The sequence below is a fragment of the Sus scrofa genome, chromosome 18 (assembly GCF_000003025.6).
Source record: "Sus scrofa isolate TJ Tabasco breed Duroc chromosome 18, Sscrofa11.1, whole genome shotgun sequence".
NCBI classification, from domain to species: Eukaryota; Metazoa; Chordata; class Mammalia; order Artiodactyla; family Suidae; genus Sus; species Sus scrofa.
The window spans coordinates 6,923,203-6,938,988 of NC_010460.4; the positions used below are offsets into that span (position 1 = coordinate 6,923,203).

A 15,786-nucleotide genomic window follows, 5' to 3' on the forward strand; every position below is an offset into this window, starting at 1 on the left:
GTTATAACATGTTACAACCAGGATTGGCAATAAAAACACACTTGCATAAGGCAGTAAGTGAGACGTCTATAAACATGGGCTCTTTGACGGACAGATATGAAAAAGAATGGATGTAAAAGAGATGAGCTTTTGTCTCCTAATTGAAGTTGGAAGAAAATGGCAAAATCCCCACAGCCTCGCTACCTCAGTAGGGAAGAATAACACTCATAAAAATTATTTACAGTCGCTAATAAAGTGGATTTAAATATTTTATCCCTTTCGAAATTCTAGGAAAGAGATTAACGACTAGACTGGGGAAAAACGGATATGCAAAATCATCTGCAAATGGATAATCAGATACATGGAGCATGAAGCACCTAATTATCTAACATGTGGGGGGAGCTGGTTAACTTTCCAGAGGTTTTTCCGCAGTTGGATTGCTACCCTCTGTCTTGTCCTTGCTTACTTGACTGCTGTGACGGCTCAAGAATTCAGCGCGGGGAACCTTTAGAAGGGTATAATAATCATGGCAACATCACGGAGTTGCCATGAATGGAACAGTTAACCCAGATGTTGGTTCACGTCTACCAACGGGCCACTGCTTATGCTCTTCTTCGGTCGAGCAAGGACCGAGTGACGTCCCACCCTTCCCTACCCTGCGCCAACCCGGCTTGCGGGGCTGAACACAGACGCTCAGGGAGTCCCGAGTACAGGGAGAGGTACCTTCATGATGAAGAAGAGGAGGATGACCACGACCACGTTGACTTTTGGGTGGATCCACACAGCCGACCGGCCCAGGCTCTCGGGGTCCCCCACATGTTTTACCCACGTATGGTTGTCAAACAGGGTACTGATGGCTTCACGAGGCATCAACTGTGGGAGGAGGAAGCCAAAGGAAGCCGTTCTCCAGGGATGTCTGGGACTTCCATTTTTCAAGAGAACTGAATCCCGGTCTGATTTTCTCTTTTCTTTCTTTCTTTCTTTTGGTCTTTTTAGGGCTGCACCCATGGCACATGGACATTCCCAAGCTAGGGGTTGAATCAGAGCTACAGCTGCCGGCCTACACCACAGCCACAGGAATGCCGGATCTGAGCTATGACCTACACCACAGCTCACAGCAACACCAGATCCGTAACCCACTGAGCAAGGCCAGGGATCGAACCCGTGTCCTCATGGATACTAGTCAGGTTCATTACTGCTGAGCCAGGATGGGAACTTCCCCAATCTCATTTTCATGGGTCCCTCTTGCTTTTTTTCTCAGGGAGAGAGTTGATCCTTGGGCCAAAGTATATATGCTCAGAAGCCTCAGGGACATCTGTGCTGTTCCCTCTCATCCTGGTGGCCCAGTCCTGGGTTCGTCCCAGTCATGTGCTTAGTGATCTGTCCCCCTACCCTCAGAGGTCCCCCTTTGGAGCTGACCTCTCCAGCCATGAATTGACCTATTCCCGGTGGGAAGGTGAATGAGGCAATGACAAAGGTCACGATTCCAGGATAGAGCAGGCGGCTGAAAAAGAGACAGAAGTAGTCCTTACCCAAACTGGGCAACCCACACAGAGTCCAGCAGACCCCACACTGGACTCTGGGAAGCCAAAGCTTCCTGTAGGCCACTGTAGTCTCAGGCCATTAGCACTCTCTCCACCAGCGAGCAATCTCTCTCTCTCTCTCTCTTTTTTTTTTTTTTTTTTTTTTTTGGCTTTTTAGGGCCACACTGGAGGCATATGGAGGTTCCCAGGCTAGGGATCGAATCAGAGCTGCAGCTGCCAGCCCATGCCACAGCCACAGCCACAGCCAAGCCAGATCCAAGCCACGTCTGTGACCTACACCACAGCTCACGGCAACGCCAAACGCCAGGTCCTTAACCCACTGAGTGAGGCCAGGGATTGAACCCGCATCCTCATGGATCCTAATCAGATTCGTTTTCTGCTGAGCCATGAGGGGAACGCCCAACAAGCAGTCTTTAAAAGGGAAACCACACCTCTCACCAGTAGAGCTATCAGGGCTTCTGCATTTTATCACAAACCACCTAAAGGCATTTAACGCCTTCCACAAAGAATAAAAGGGAGGAACTCCTGGAAAAACCGGAAAGTAAATGGGTAGAGCAGAAGGGTGGTGACTCACTGCTTAGCCAGAAACTGGCTGAGGCCCTTGTGCTTTCGGACACCGAGCATGACCTGGCGATGCAGGTAGACAAACACAGCTCCCAGGAAACCACAGCAAATCCTGAGGGGTAAGTCGTGCCGGAATGAAACCTTCACCCCTTGGACCTGGCCGAGTTTGGAAAACAAACTTCCCTTTCTACCCACCTCCCCCCAGGAATTTACACTTCGTCCAAGCCCGCCCCACCTTTCCAGCTTGGGCCCCTTCCAATCCAAAGCCACACCCGCCCCCGGCTGGCTCACCACTCCCAGAGCAGACAAACCCACTGACCCGATGACTGCAAAGGCTGGGAGCTCCTGCAGGTCAAAGGGGAAATCCATTCGGAAGTTGGTTCTGAAGAGAGCCGTGATGGTGACTGTAGGATGGAGGGGCCAAGGATCACGGTGGGGGTGTCGTAGGAACCCACGGAGAAGGGGCCGAGGTCATTAGCTTTAAGGACTAGAGCTTCCTCCAGGGTCAAAGTTTCCTTATCTATCTTCTTACTTTCCTTTTTCTGACGTCGACTGGCACAAACACCACTCCTGGACTCCACGACGTTTTCCGTTGTCCTACACCCTAGGGCCTCCCTCCCACATCCCTGATATGCCACCCACTCGTACTCTGCGCTGCGCCCCCCCAGAGCATCCCTTCATGCCTCATAACTGGCCTCATTTCCCCCCTCCAGGGCTCCCCCGTTACCTGCATCCTTGTTCCACACGGCTAGCACTCGGAAAACGAAGGCACTGAAGGTGGCCGCAAAGAATCCTCGCCAGTAGTTCCTTACGGCAAAGTAGGTAGAGGTGACCTCGATGCTAAACAGCACTCCTGTAGGGCAAGGAAGTGGGGTCAGGCACAGGCAGCAGCGTCAGGCTCTCCCCACACCCTGACCCCGGGGACCTGAGGCGCTCTTGCTGATAGGAGAATCACAAGGGGAAGCGGTCGGTCGTGGGAAGTGATGACCTCCTGGAGTGCCCCATGCTCTAAACAATATACCTGCTCGTGCTGGCAGTTTTTGGCAGGCCATGGATGTGGTTCCATGATACACAGAGAGGCCGGAAAACGAGGGGGGTTTCCTACCAAACCTGAGGGGGGGATGGCTGTGCCCTCGCCATCCCGTGGAAAGCAGGGCTGGGGGGGATTCACCGGTGTCTGACATCTGTGGGGATTTCAATGTCATTGAAAGATTTCTGCAGAGACGTCACCAGAGGGAAAGCATCCAGAGCAGGTGCAGAGCACAGGACGCACAGGGACTGTCCTTACCACACCTTGCTACCCCTCCTCCCTCCTCCTCTGCACCTCACATACCATAGAGCACCTCTACAGGGAAGCAATCAGAAAAACAAATAGGCAAAAACAAAAACAAAAACAAGCAAAAAAAAAAAAAAGGGAGTTCCCGTTGTGGCGCAGTGGTTAACGAATCCGACTAGGAATCATGAGGTTGTAGGTTCAATCCCTGGCCTTGCTCAGTGGGTTAAGGATCCCACGTTGCCATGAGCTGTAGTGTAGGTCGCAGACGCGGCTCGGATCCCGAGTTGCTGTGGCTCTGGCGTACGCCGGTGGCTACAGCTCTGATTCCACCCCTAGCCTGGGAACCTCCGTATGCCCTGGAAGCGGTCCAAGAAATGGCAAAAAGACAAAAAAAAAAAAAGAAAAAGAAAAACAAATAGGAAAGGGTTTGGGGAGAGCTGAGTACTCAAGAGTCCAAGAAAAGAAAGTAGATTTATCCATATTGTTTTAAAAAATTATTATTAAAAATCTGACTGAGGAGTTCCCATTGTGTCTCAGTGCTTAGTGAACCCGACTGGCATCCATGAGGATGAGGGTTTGATCCCTGGCCTCACTCAATGGGTTAAGGATCCAGTGTCACTATGAGCTGTGGTGTAGGTGGCAGATGCAGTTCTGATTCCACATTGCTGTGGCTGTGGTGCAGAGTGGCAGCTGCAGTTCTGATTCAACCCCTAGCCTGGGAACATCCGTGTGCCGCAGGTGCCGCTCTAAAACAAAAAAAGAGACAAAGTTAAGGAGGCTAATAAGGGCATAAAAGATAAGAGCTGTGAAGAAAATAAACTTTAAGAATATCAAGCTTAAGGGAGTGGACAGAGATTGGATGCCAAGTAAAACTGACGAGAGATTTCCCTAACACCTGGCTACGCCTTACCTTGACCAGAAATGAGGAGGGAAGACGGAAAGGCGGCGCCTGATTAATGGAAGGAGAAGAGGCTGGGGCCCAGGAAAGCCCTTGCACCAGGTACCGCTCCTCTCCCCTGCTCTCCACGGCAACGGCTGCTGGCCGGCCCAAGCCCCCGACCTGCTTCCCCCTTCAAGTGACACCTCGCCTCCGAGCCATTTTCTCCTCCCTCTTCTAGATTCCGAAGTCACATCTCTTGGATCTCCCAGGGCCTCAGCGCCCTCTTCCGTAGGTGACAGTTGACGGTGACGGGAAGTCATGCATACCCCGGAAATGGTGGCCTGGTGGTTGGCCCCTCGAGGAGCAGCTGCTGAATTGGGGCGGGGGCTTCCTAATGGTCAGCTCGATCCCCTTCCACAGGTAAACACATCCCCTCCTCCACCTTGGTCTCTCGGATCTCCGGACCATCAGAGCACTAACCACTTTCAGACGGGGGTTCTTTAGTTACCGCTCTGAGATCCCCTGGGACTGAAACTTCCTTGGACCCCAACACCTAACACAGTGCCGGGTACATAATCAGGGCTCAATGCCTGGTCTCTGGATGAACAGAAGGGGAGGGAAGAGGAAGGAAGGAGGGGGAAGGGGGGGGGAGAGGGAAGGAAGAAAGAGAGCAGAAGAGAATAAACGGGTGGATTTCAGAACGGGAAACGGGGACTCGGGCAGGCAGAGCTTTGCCAACCACCCCTGGTCCCTGCTCCTCACGTCTCATCAGGGGCCGCAACTGCCTCCTTGGCCTAAAAGGAGGATTTGAGAGTGTGGGGGATCTCGTGGGGGTGGGGGAGCAGGTCTCTCCCTTGCTTTACCAGGAACAAAACCGAAGTCAGCTTTGACATGTCGGGTGTAAACTATCCAACTTCTGAATATTTTACCACTCAGTTTTGGAAATCCTAAGTCTAGATTTTCTTTCTCGGGAAGTGGTTCTGGGACACTGTCTCTAACAGTCTGTCACTGTGTGCTTCGGGATGCGAGCTAATTTTAATATTCGCCGGAGCCAAACAGAAAATGTGCTGCTAAGAGGAAACAAAGCACTAAATACACAAACAGCATTTGGAAACTCTCTCGTCTCTTGGGTGCCGCAGTATGGCTCTCTTTTCTACCCGGGAGGCTCCTCTCGGGCCTGCCCTCTGGTTCCTTTGCCTCTGCCCGAGCCAACGCCTTGGCCTTGGTCTCTTGCTGCTCACAGGCACATTTCCTCACCTGCACTGATGCCCAGGTCTTCAGCTACCACCTCCATGCTACTGGTTAACAAAGCCAGGCTTTCGGCTCAGTTCCGCAACTTCCGTCTCAGCAACCCAGCTGCCTCTCTGACCTCACTGTCCATAGTCAAAGTGCAATTATCAACTGCCCCAGACCTGTTTCACTTCCTAGAGTCCCTATCTTGCCTGCAGCATCACCACGTGCCCGATTCTCCTTGCTGTCAAATTTGACCCCAGCCGGGCTGCATCTTCCTTTCTTACCTTTCACATCCTCATATGAGTCAGCCAGCCGGTCCCATCCCTTTTATTTTCTATCTCCCGTATATATCATCCTGTTCTCTCTTCTGCCTCTGCCCAGTTCACTCTCTCATCATCTAGCATCAGGACTGTGACAATAGTCTTTCTTGTTAATCTTGGATAAATCCCGTTAATCCACAGGCCAGTTCTATCCCGCACATAGCTGCCAAAGCTGGCCACAGCACCACAGCACTTCCTTGTTCAAAATTCGTCCATGGCCCCCGTTCGTGACAGCATTTCTCAAGGCCAGGTCTGAGATACTGTGAGTCCCCGAAGAAGGTCCTTGCCAAAGATCCTGTAGGAAATGCTGAATTTCAGCCGCATTTGGGGAACTCACAATGCATGTCAGCATTGCAAATGCTCTGATAACTCTTCCAGTTGGAAAAACTATGTGTTTAACACAACATTTTCCAACTTATCTGATCTTGGAACACTGTTACCTTATTAGTACTATCTGCTAACCCCATGAAGAACTATATTCTGTAAAACACATTTGGACATCCCACTCCTGGGCACTATCTGGAGAAAACCCTGGTCCAAAAAGATAGATGTACCCCAGTGTTCACTGCAGCACGATATACAATAGCCAAGACACGGAAGCAACCTAAATGTCCATCAACAGAGGAGTGATAAAGATGTGGTACATATACGAAGTGGAATATTACTCAGTCGTAAAAAGGAATGAAATAATGGCATTGGCAGCAACGTGGATGGATCTAGAAATTATGCTAAATAAAGTGAGTTACACAGCAAGACACCAACGTCACAAGCTATCACTTACATGTGGAATCTAAAAAAGGGATACAATGAACTTCTCTGCAGAACATATATTGACTCACATACTTTGAAAAACTTACAGTTTCCAAAGGAGACAGGTTGGGGGTGGGGAGGCTGGGGGGTGGGGGTTTGGGATGCAAACGCTGTAAAACTGGGTTGTGATGATCATTGTACAACTATAAATGTAATAAAATTCATTGCATTAAAACACACACACACACACACATTTGGGCAAATTCTCACCTAGAGAGTGAAATCTACATTCTTGTATATTTCCTACGAGGAACTTCATGATTCAGCCCCTGTGTACCTGTCCACACTCACTTCCTGCCCTTCCTTCCCTGTATCCTCTAGCGACGCTCACCTATGGAAATTCTAGTCCTTTACATCTCAACAGAGCAATGTTCTCTCCTCCCTCCAGAATATAACGCCTTCACTGTGTTCCTTTCACTTTGCCCAGGCTGCCACTGGGATGCTCCTCTGAGTGGGCTGTGATGGTCTGTTTGCCCCCCTGCTGGATTTGCAAGGCGAAAGACAAAATAAAGGCGAAAGTGGGTAGAAATGTTAGAGTGAACATTTAATGTGTGCACAAATTCTAATGCACTGCCCTTCACTGCTGGGGACTAATGACTTTAATGACAAGAGCTGACAACGGAAGTGCAAACAGGATGCTGGCTGATGCCTTTGCTGACCTGACTTCCCTATGCTGTGCATTGGTGCGCTGTCAGTCCAAGACAGCATGCTACATTTTCATTAACTGTAAATGCTTCTCCATTTATCAGTCCGGAGCCAAGTCATTTTAGCTTCCTGAAGCCTCCTCTATGAAAGGGCCGATTACATTTTCACAATTGAAGGATACCTCTGACAGCTGGTGCATTTAGAAAGCATATGCTTTTCTGCAGTTTTGTCTCTCCCACTGTCAACATGGTGTCCTTTTTATCTCCAGTGGATCTGATGAATGATCTCTATATCCCTGCTCTGTTAACCTGGTTACAACTGTTATCAATGGGTAAATAAACAGATATGACTGCTTTCTCTGACCACACCCACATGTTAGTCATCCAGGACAAGGAAAATAATCTGAAAGGCTGCCCTTTGTTTCATACTTGTAGGAAGAGCTAAACTCAACTTTAACTTGCTGTCAAAGAATAATGACCCTTTAATTCTCATCTATAGTCCTCATTTAAAGCTGATCATTAATCTAAATAAGGTCCACCTAACCTCCCACGTCCTTAACACACAACCAAGGTAAGTCTTCCCTTGAAGAAGAAAGTGCATAGTACATTATACTTCTTCTTCTTCTTTTTTTTGGTCTTTTTGTCTGTTCTAGGGCCTCACTCACGGCATATGGAGGTTCCCAGGCTAGAGGTCCAATCGGAGCTGTAGCTGCCAGCCTACACCAGAGCCACAGCAACGTGGGATCCGAGCCACGTCTGTGACCTACATCACAGCTCATGGCAATACCAGATCCTTAAATCACTGAGCAAAGGCCAGCGATCGAACCCTCAACCTCATGGTTCCTAGTTGGATTCGTTAACCGCTGAGCCACGAAGGGAGCTCCACATTATATGTCAATAAAAAAAAAAAAAAAAGAATGATTCAAGAGAGAGGAAAAAAGGAGTTCCCTGGTGGCTCAGTGGGTTAAGGATCTGGCATTGTCACTCCTGTGGTTCAGGATCTATCCCTGGCTGGGGAACTTCTAGATGCCACAGGCGTGGCCAACAAAAGAGAGAGAGGGGGAGAGAACAGGAACATACGTACGCAGAAGTCCCTGGCTAGGAGATGTAATTAAGTGAAGAGCAAAATCCAACAATATGAAAAGGTTTTAGGAGTTCCTGTTATGGCTCAGCGGAAATGAATCTGACTAGTATCCATGAGGATGCAGGTTCAATTCCTGGCCTCGATCAGGGCTTAAGAATCTGGATCTGGCATTGCCGTGAGCTGTGGTGTAGGTCACAGACTCGGCTCAGATTCCATGTTTCTGTGGCTGCGGTGTAGGCTGGCAGCTGTAGCTCCAATTCCATCCCTTGCCTGGGAACTTCCATATGCACTATAGCTCTACAAAGCAAAAAAAAAAAAGGTTTTTTATTATTATTATTATTTGGTTGGGTTTTGTTGTTGTTGTTGTTGTTTTTGCTTTTTAGGGCCGCACCTGCACCATATGGAAGTTCCCAGGTTAGGGGTCGAATCAGCTGTAGCCGCCAGCCTACACCACAGCCAAAGCAACGTCAGTGGGGTATCTGCGACCTACCCCACAGCTCTCGACAGTGCTGGATCCTAACTCACTGAGCGAGGCTTTATTTTTTAATGTTTTAGAAAGGTTTTCATATAAGCTGGGGAAGCACAAAAGCCACCTCAGTTTTCCTTCCTGGCTATTCCATTTACTAGCAGGCCGACCTTGCTCAGGCCCCTTACTCGCTCCTCTCTCTCTGCCTTAATGTCTATCTCACACGGCTCTGGGCAGGAATGGATGTCACGTCCGCAGAACACGGTCGGCACGTGGTAAATGCTCAGAAAAAGTTCATCTTGCAATACTCTTGTTTTAACTGATGGTACTCATGCTTGGGGATGCTGACAAAAACGGTTTTGGGAGCAAGATCAGCCAAGTGGATGGATGCAGAGGGGGGTAGATCACTTGCCTCCAAGTGGTGTCCCAAAACAACAGCCGACTCCTACGGCACAGCCCACCGTCAGCATGTCAGTGTAATAGTATGGCTGCTACTAGGGGAGAGACAGACAGAGAACGAGATGGGAGGGACAGGAGGGGGGCAGAAGAGGAAAGGAGAGGTGAGGATGGGGAGTAAGGCAGAAGGAGAGGCTTAAGTCACGGGGAATCATAGTGGCCCATGTCCCCTGCCGTCCCTAGGCCAAGAGAAAGTTCGTTAGTTCGGCAAAGAGGAAGTAACTTCATAGCGCGAAGCCAAACATAGAAAATGAAATCAAATATACGGAAGGCAGTAAGCCAATGATCATCAGAGAGGGGCTCAAGACGGAGACAATTAGGGCAAGAAATGTCAATAGCAAGACAGACAGGGAAGAACTTCAGCAGCAATAAAGCCGGCAAAAATAGCCACCAACCTCAAAAGAACACACAGCCCTCTGGTTAAAAAAAGCGTGGATGCCTGGAGACCAGGGGCTGTGGTCAGGGTCACTCTTTGAAGGCCCACCCATCAGTCCCCTCTCCACCCCCTAAGCTGGTGGCAGCCCAAACCCTCCCTTGCGAGTCGTGCTCAGACCACCGGGGTAGCGAGGAAGGGGGACTTGCCTCCGACGGGGGCGGCAAAGCAGCATCCCACGCCCACCGCGCAGGCCGACACCAGGAGATCAAGCTGCCCAGGCACGGTCTGCAACAGAGAAGCGAGCGACCAGACGGCTGGAGGGCTGGGGCGGCAAGTGCGCGAGAGGTCGGGAGGTGGGGAGACCGGGAATGACAAAGGGACGGGGCTGCTTTGGAGGGAAACTGACACAGGGGTGCCGAGGAGCGGGAACACGTGCGGACCCCCAGGCGCTGGGCTGGGATCAGGAAGGGAGGGGCGTCCCGGGACCGCACAGGCTCAACAGCGGCCTCGTGCGGCTGGAGCGGGCGGCGCCGGGGATGTGCGCGGGGGAGGCGGGAGCGTGGTTAGCTCAGTGCCCGGCTCAGCATCACAGCCAACCCAGAGCCAAGGCAGCCCTACCCCACACTCCGAGCACGCAGCCCCGCCGCATTCTACCTTCTCCGCCTTACCTCATACACCCCACAGAAAACCGACATGAACTTGCTGAGGACAGCAGCGCAGATGCTGGCAATGTGGACAAAAGGGCCCTGGGAGAGAGGAGGGGACAAGGGGTCAGGGGCCGGGACGGGGGAGGGGCAAGACGGGGCGGGGGGGGGGGCTTGGTGGCATTTCTGGACCACATTGGTTGCTCCAGGCACTGTACCAGGAGCCGGAAATATAGGCAATGAGTGGGATAGGAATTCTGCCTTCACACAGTTTCAATCCCGGGAAAGAGAGAGAGGAAAAGGCAGCCTGTTATCAATTCAGAGAATGAAGACATGGAGGAAGGGTAAGAGGAGGGAGAGGCAGGACAACTAGGGAGGGGTGGGAAGGTCGCAAATGAGTAGGGCCTCGAGTGAACTCAGGGCATGAGCCACGCAGTGTGAAAAGAAGGCTGTTCCAGGCGGAGGGAACAGCAAGGGCGGGAGCCCCTGGTGGGGGGCAGGAAGTACGTCCTCACTCAGGCACAGGGGAGGACGGGCAGCCTGGGAGGAGAGGAGCCCAGACCAAGAGGAGCCAGATCACCACAGGTCCCCTGGGCCCTGGGAAGAGGAGCAATGGACAGCCCTGAAAGGTTCCTGAGCAGAGCCCAGACCTTCCTGAGTGCACTTTGAAAAGATGACTCTGGCTGCAGTGGATCAAGAGCTCACATAGCATGACTTTGAGGTTCTGTGGGTGAAGCATCTTTGTGGTTCAGTGGTTAAGAACCTGATGGGCATCCATGAGGATGCCAGTTCGATCCCTGGCCTCACTCAGTGGGTCAAGGATCCGAGTTGCCGTGAGCTGTGGTGTAGGTGGCACATGTGGCTCAGATCTGGCGTTGCTGTGGCTGTGTCGAAGGCCGGCAGCTGTAGCTTCTATTCGACCCCTAGCCTGGGAGCTTCCACATGCTGCATGTGCAGCCCTAGACAAAACAAACAAACAAACAAAAAGCATAACCTTGAAAAAAGCCTCTTTTAGGTCTCAGTTTTCGCAGCATTTGTCTACATTATCTCTAAGGCAGTGGTTCTCAGCTGGGGGGTAGATTTTGCCTCCAGGGGACATTTGGTAATGTCTGGAGACATTCTGGCTGTCATATGGGGGTGGGGGGCTGCTACCGGCACGTAGGAGTAAGGCCATGGAGGCTGCTAATGTCCACATGGTTCCCCAGTACCAAGAGGTACTCAGCCACAAACACCAACAGTGCGCAGGATGCGAGATTCTGCTCTAAGACACTCCAGTTCCGTTTTCTGTCACTGCGCCCCAGCACAAGGACCCTCCCATGTCCCTCCCCTTCGGAATGACCCTTGGCCCTGGCTCCCACACCTGCCCCACGGACTATCCCCCTCCCTCCACCCCTCCCCACACCCCCACAGCCCCCACCACCGTCCTCTGCCTTCGGCCCTGCCCAGCTCACCCCTTAGTAGCTGGCGTCCTACCTCCTTCCCCACGGGGATGCCACTGCCCAGCCCCGCGGTCAGGGCCACAACCTTGGCCACAAAGGCCTTGAGGGTGAGGTATTCCTTCAGGACAACCCCGCGAAGTATGGTCTTCATTTCAGGGATTCCAGAGCCTAAAAGGGTTTTTAAAAATGATTCCGTGGAGGAGTTCCCGTTGGGGCTCAGCAGTAACAAACCCGACGAACATCCATGAGGATGCGGGTTCAATCCCTGGCCTCACGCGGTGAATTAAAGAATTTGGTGTTGCCTTGAGCTGTGGTGTGGGTCACAGACGTGGCTAGGATCCCACACTGCTGTGACTGGGGCTGCGGCTACAGCTCTAATTTGACCCCTGGCCTGGGAACCTCCATATGCTGCAGGTACAGCCGTAAAAAAGAAAAAGATTCTGTGCAGGTTCAAGCTGGAGGTTAAAGGGAGATGGACATCCAAACAGTGGGGGCCTGGGAGGACAATGGCAGAGCCGAGAAAGGGCTGTCAGGGGGTTGGGGGAGGGAGGGGGGGGGAGAGGGAGGGAGGGAAGTTCGAGGTCCACAGGCCAGTGATGCTTTGGGGGTTATGTTGATGCATCACAGCGTAGGATCTGGGAAGTTCTCACCGACAGCCTGAGGGGAGATGAGGTGGCAGAAGAGGGCGCTGAAGAGGATGAGGACGAGGGGGAAGGTGACCCAGACCAGGAACTGCAGAGGCAGGTTGGGCTGCATCTGGTAGTAGGTCCACTTGTAGGCTGCAGAGACAGGCATCTGGGCTCAGTCCCATCTGGGTGGCATGTCACCGCCACCCCCATGCCTGCAGCACAGGACAGCATGCTAGGAGCGTGCTCCCTTCAGGGCTGTCCCATTTGACCTCGGAGATGACACTACGGCACTGTTCTCTTTCACATGTGGGGGATCTCAGCTGGGGGAGGTGGTGTGGCCCATTCAGGTCCCCACCACTTGCAGGCGGTCAAGTCCCCAGCGGAGCAGCCAACCACACTCAGTGGGTGCATCGTTAGAGGTCATATGGTGCCTACTCGCCCCGTTTTACTGGGCACTGAGAGGTTCCTGGGACTCCAGACATGTCCAGTTGCCCAAACTGGAAAGTCTGAAGAAAACTGGGACAAGTTGGGCACCCTGCAGCTTGGCTGGTAGCAGATGAGAGGGGCAGGAAGAATGGATCTGGGTCTGGTCTTATCCTGGGCCAGAATCACCCCAGATCTCATATGTGCCCCCCAACCCCCATCCGCTTACCCTAGGTCGAAACTCTAGAACAGCCACAGTGAGGGGAGGGCCGAGGACAAAGGGCCGGGTTAACCTACCCTGAAGGCTTTTGGCACTGACATAATCCATGCACCAGCTGACCAGAGCCATTAGTAGCCCCAGGAGCACCAAAAAGATCCAGTCTTCCCCTAATTTTCTTCTCACTACAAGTCCCATTCGGTGGATACAACCTAGGAAGACAGAGTGAAGCAGATCGGGCGAGCAGTCACTGCTGTGTGTGTGGCTGAGGACTGGGGAGGTGCTGGGCCCTCAGGGTCTTGTCTGCACGTCTCAGTCCCTGAGTCTCCCCTCCCCTCTCTGCCCTTCGCAAGGCACCAAAGTCCAATTCCCCATGGGCTGCTCGATTGATTCCTTTCTAGACTCCTGTTACTTGGGGCTGTGCGGGAGGGACAGCAGGAAGGCGGCGTGAGGAGGAGGTGGGAGCTGGGTCTTTTCCTCGGTCCTTGGAGGAGGGCTTCGGGGTGTGTGTGTGGGGACAGTGCGGAGGGAAGTGTAGGCAGGGGGACTTGCGGGCCCATGTCCTAGCCCCTGAACCTCCTTCCATCCCGGATGCCTTTATGCCCCAGTCCCTGTCACCTTGACATTTAGAATAGCGGTCCTCATCCTTGCTGTCCACGGAAGAACTGGAGCCCATCTTCTCGGGCATCCCCATGTCTGGCTCCTTGTCTGAGAACTGCTCTTTGTGATGGCCATAAATCTGGACAGAGGGAGATGGGAAAGGTCTTTCCTGATGTTCAAGAGAAGCAGACGGACACTCACAGACCCCCAGAAAAATACAAATAGCGTTTCCTTTTTTTTTTTTTTTTTTTTGCTTTTTTAGGGCCACACCCTCGGCCCTGGAAATTCCCAGGCTAGGGGTCAAATCAGAGCTGTAGCCGCCAGCCTGCACCAGAGCCACAGCCACACGGGATCCGAGCCACGTCTGCGACCTACACCACAGCTCATGGCAACGCCGGATCCTTAACCCACTGAGCAAGGCCAGGATCGAACCCGAAACCTCATGGTTCCTTGTTGGATTCGTTTCCGGGACTGCAACCTACATCACAGCTCATGGCAATGCCAGATCCCGACCCACTGATTAAAGCCAGGGATCAAACCCACGTCCTCATGGATACTAGTCGGATTGGTTTCCACTGCACCACAATGGGAACTCTCAGGGAGGCCAATTTCTACTCTGAAGTAGAGATACAAGAACTGTGCTAAGACTGGGCCTCCGTGTCAATTAGGTGTTTTATGTGTCACTACTTCCTGTGTCTCAGCCACTTTCTCTCTCATTTCCCCAGGCCCCCCACACGGACAGGGACGGGGTGAGAGTGAAGAGGAGCATGTGAGCAGTTACAGACTAGCAGGTGACACTCTTGGTTGCACTTGGCCTTGGCATGTCTAGCCTTACTTGAGGCCCCTCAGATGCTCTGCCAGGCCCAGAGGAAGCCCATCCGCCTCCCCTCCTCACGCTTGTATGCACCTAGAGGACCCAGCCCCCATAAGGCAAGGCAGTCCACTTCTATCCAGAGCAAGGTAATCAGATGCTCACCCAAACGTGAAGAGGGCAGAGCAGCAGCCCTCCAGTCTGGTAGCCCTCCACTCCCATCCCCAAATGGAGCCTGTGTGTGTGTGTGTGTGCGTGTGCACATGCACGTGTGTGCAAGGTCTCTGACTCCTTTTAGGCTGCCCCACCCCCACTGCACTAACTCTGTCCTCTGGGGCCAGGGTCAGGCCAGGCCATGTTGCTGGTTCTGGGAGAGCCTGGGTAGAAGAGATCTGATTTCACAATACGAGCAGCAGACTTTACGGCTGAGTCCTGGAGAGGCAGACACAAACTCTCTGCTCACAGCTTTTTCGCCTTCTGGGATGAGGTTAGTTTCCCTCTGCGCCCTACCTGGGACCCAAGAGAAGACACGCCCCTCGGGGACCAGCAAACATCCCTCCATGGCTGCCTCAGCTCGCTGGGGTCCCAGGCCAGTGGCGATGCGAAGGGGGTGCCCGTTCCAAACCTGGGCTGTGAAACACTCCAAAGAGCCAAATCTCTGCTGGCTGGACCAGGACTCACCAGCTAGGCAGGGCTGGGAGGGGAGGGAGAAGTCTAGCCTGAAAGAGTCTGGACGCCGTAACAAAAGCACCAGTATCTGGAAGGCTGAGGCTGGGGATGGGCAGATTGATGAACTGATTGCAACAAAATATTGCTGTCACTGGGCAAGGGGCACTCGGGAATTCATTACATTGTTCTCTTTACATTTTTTTTCCCTCTTGGGTCATGCCTGCAGCATGTGGAAGTTCCGGGGCCAGGGATGGAACCCGTACCACAGCAGCAACCTGAGCCACCACTGTGACAACACTGGATCCTTAACCCGCTGAGCCACCAGGGAACTCCTCCACTTTTGTGTTAGTTTGAAATTTTCCATAAGAAAATTTAAACAGAGAAACAAATAAGTCTAAACTCCTCTTTGCTTCCAGGGCCCTGTGGAAACCAGCCCACCCTGACTTCCCAAGTCACTTCGGCATTCCCGTCCAACGGGGAGTCTTACACTGGTGTGTCTGGTTTTCTCCCTGTCGCCAGAAGGTTCCACGGCTGCACATTTACTCAATTCGTTGCCCCACCCAGATTGTATACATGGTGATATGTACGTGGCTATGAGAAGAGGTCTTTTTTAAATGGATGCACCCTTGGCATATGGAAGTTCCTGGTCCAAGAGTTGAATTGGAGCTGCAGCTGATGCCTACGCCACTAGATCTGAGCCGCATCTGTGACCTACGCTGAAA

General features: G+C 52.3%; 1 protein-coding gene across 2 annotated transcripts in view; it reads right to left on the reverse strand.

Moving 5' to 3' along the window:
• Positions 1-15,786, reverse strand: part of CLCN1 (chloride voltage-gated channel 1) — a 38,991-nt gene that overhangs the window by 20,663 nt on the left and 2,542 nt on the right. For both annotated transcript variants that reach the window (XM_021078562.1, XM_021078561.1), the window contains exons 2-12: positions 13,603-13,723; positions 13,065-13,196; positions 12,366-12,494; positions 11,750-11,883; positions 10,301-10,378; positions 9,213-9,291; positions 2,815-2,940; positions 2,407-2,491; positions 2,098-2,199; positions 1,399-1,483; positions 703-852 (exon numbers count right to left, since the gene is read on the reverse strand). In XM_021078562.1, coding sequence (XP_020934221.1) covers positions 703-852; positions 1,399-1,483; positions 2,098-2,199; positions 2,407-2,491; positions 2,815-2,940; positions 9,213-9,291; positions 10,301-10,378; positions 11,750-11,883; positions 12,366-12,494; positions 13,065-13,196; positions 13,603-13,723 — 1,221 coding nt within the window. The remainder of the gene's footprint in view (positions 1-702; positions 853-1,398; positions 1,484-2,097; positions 2,200-2,406; positions 2,492-2,814; positions 2,941-9,212; positions 9,292-10,300; positions 10,379-11,749; positions 11,884-12,365; positions 12,495-13,064; positions 13,197-13,602; positions 13,724-15,786) is intronic.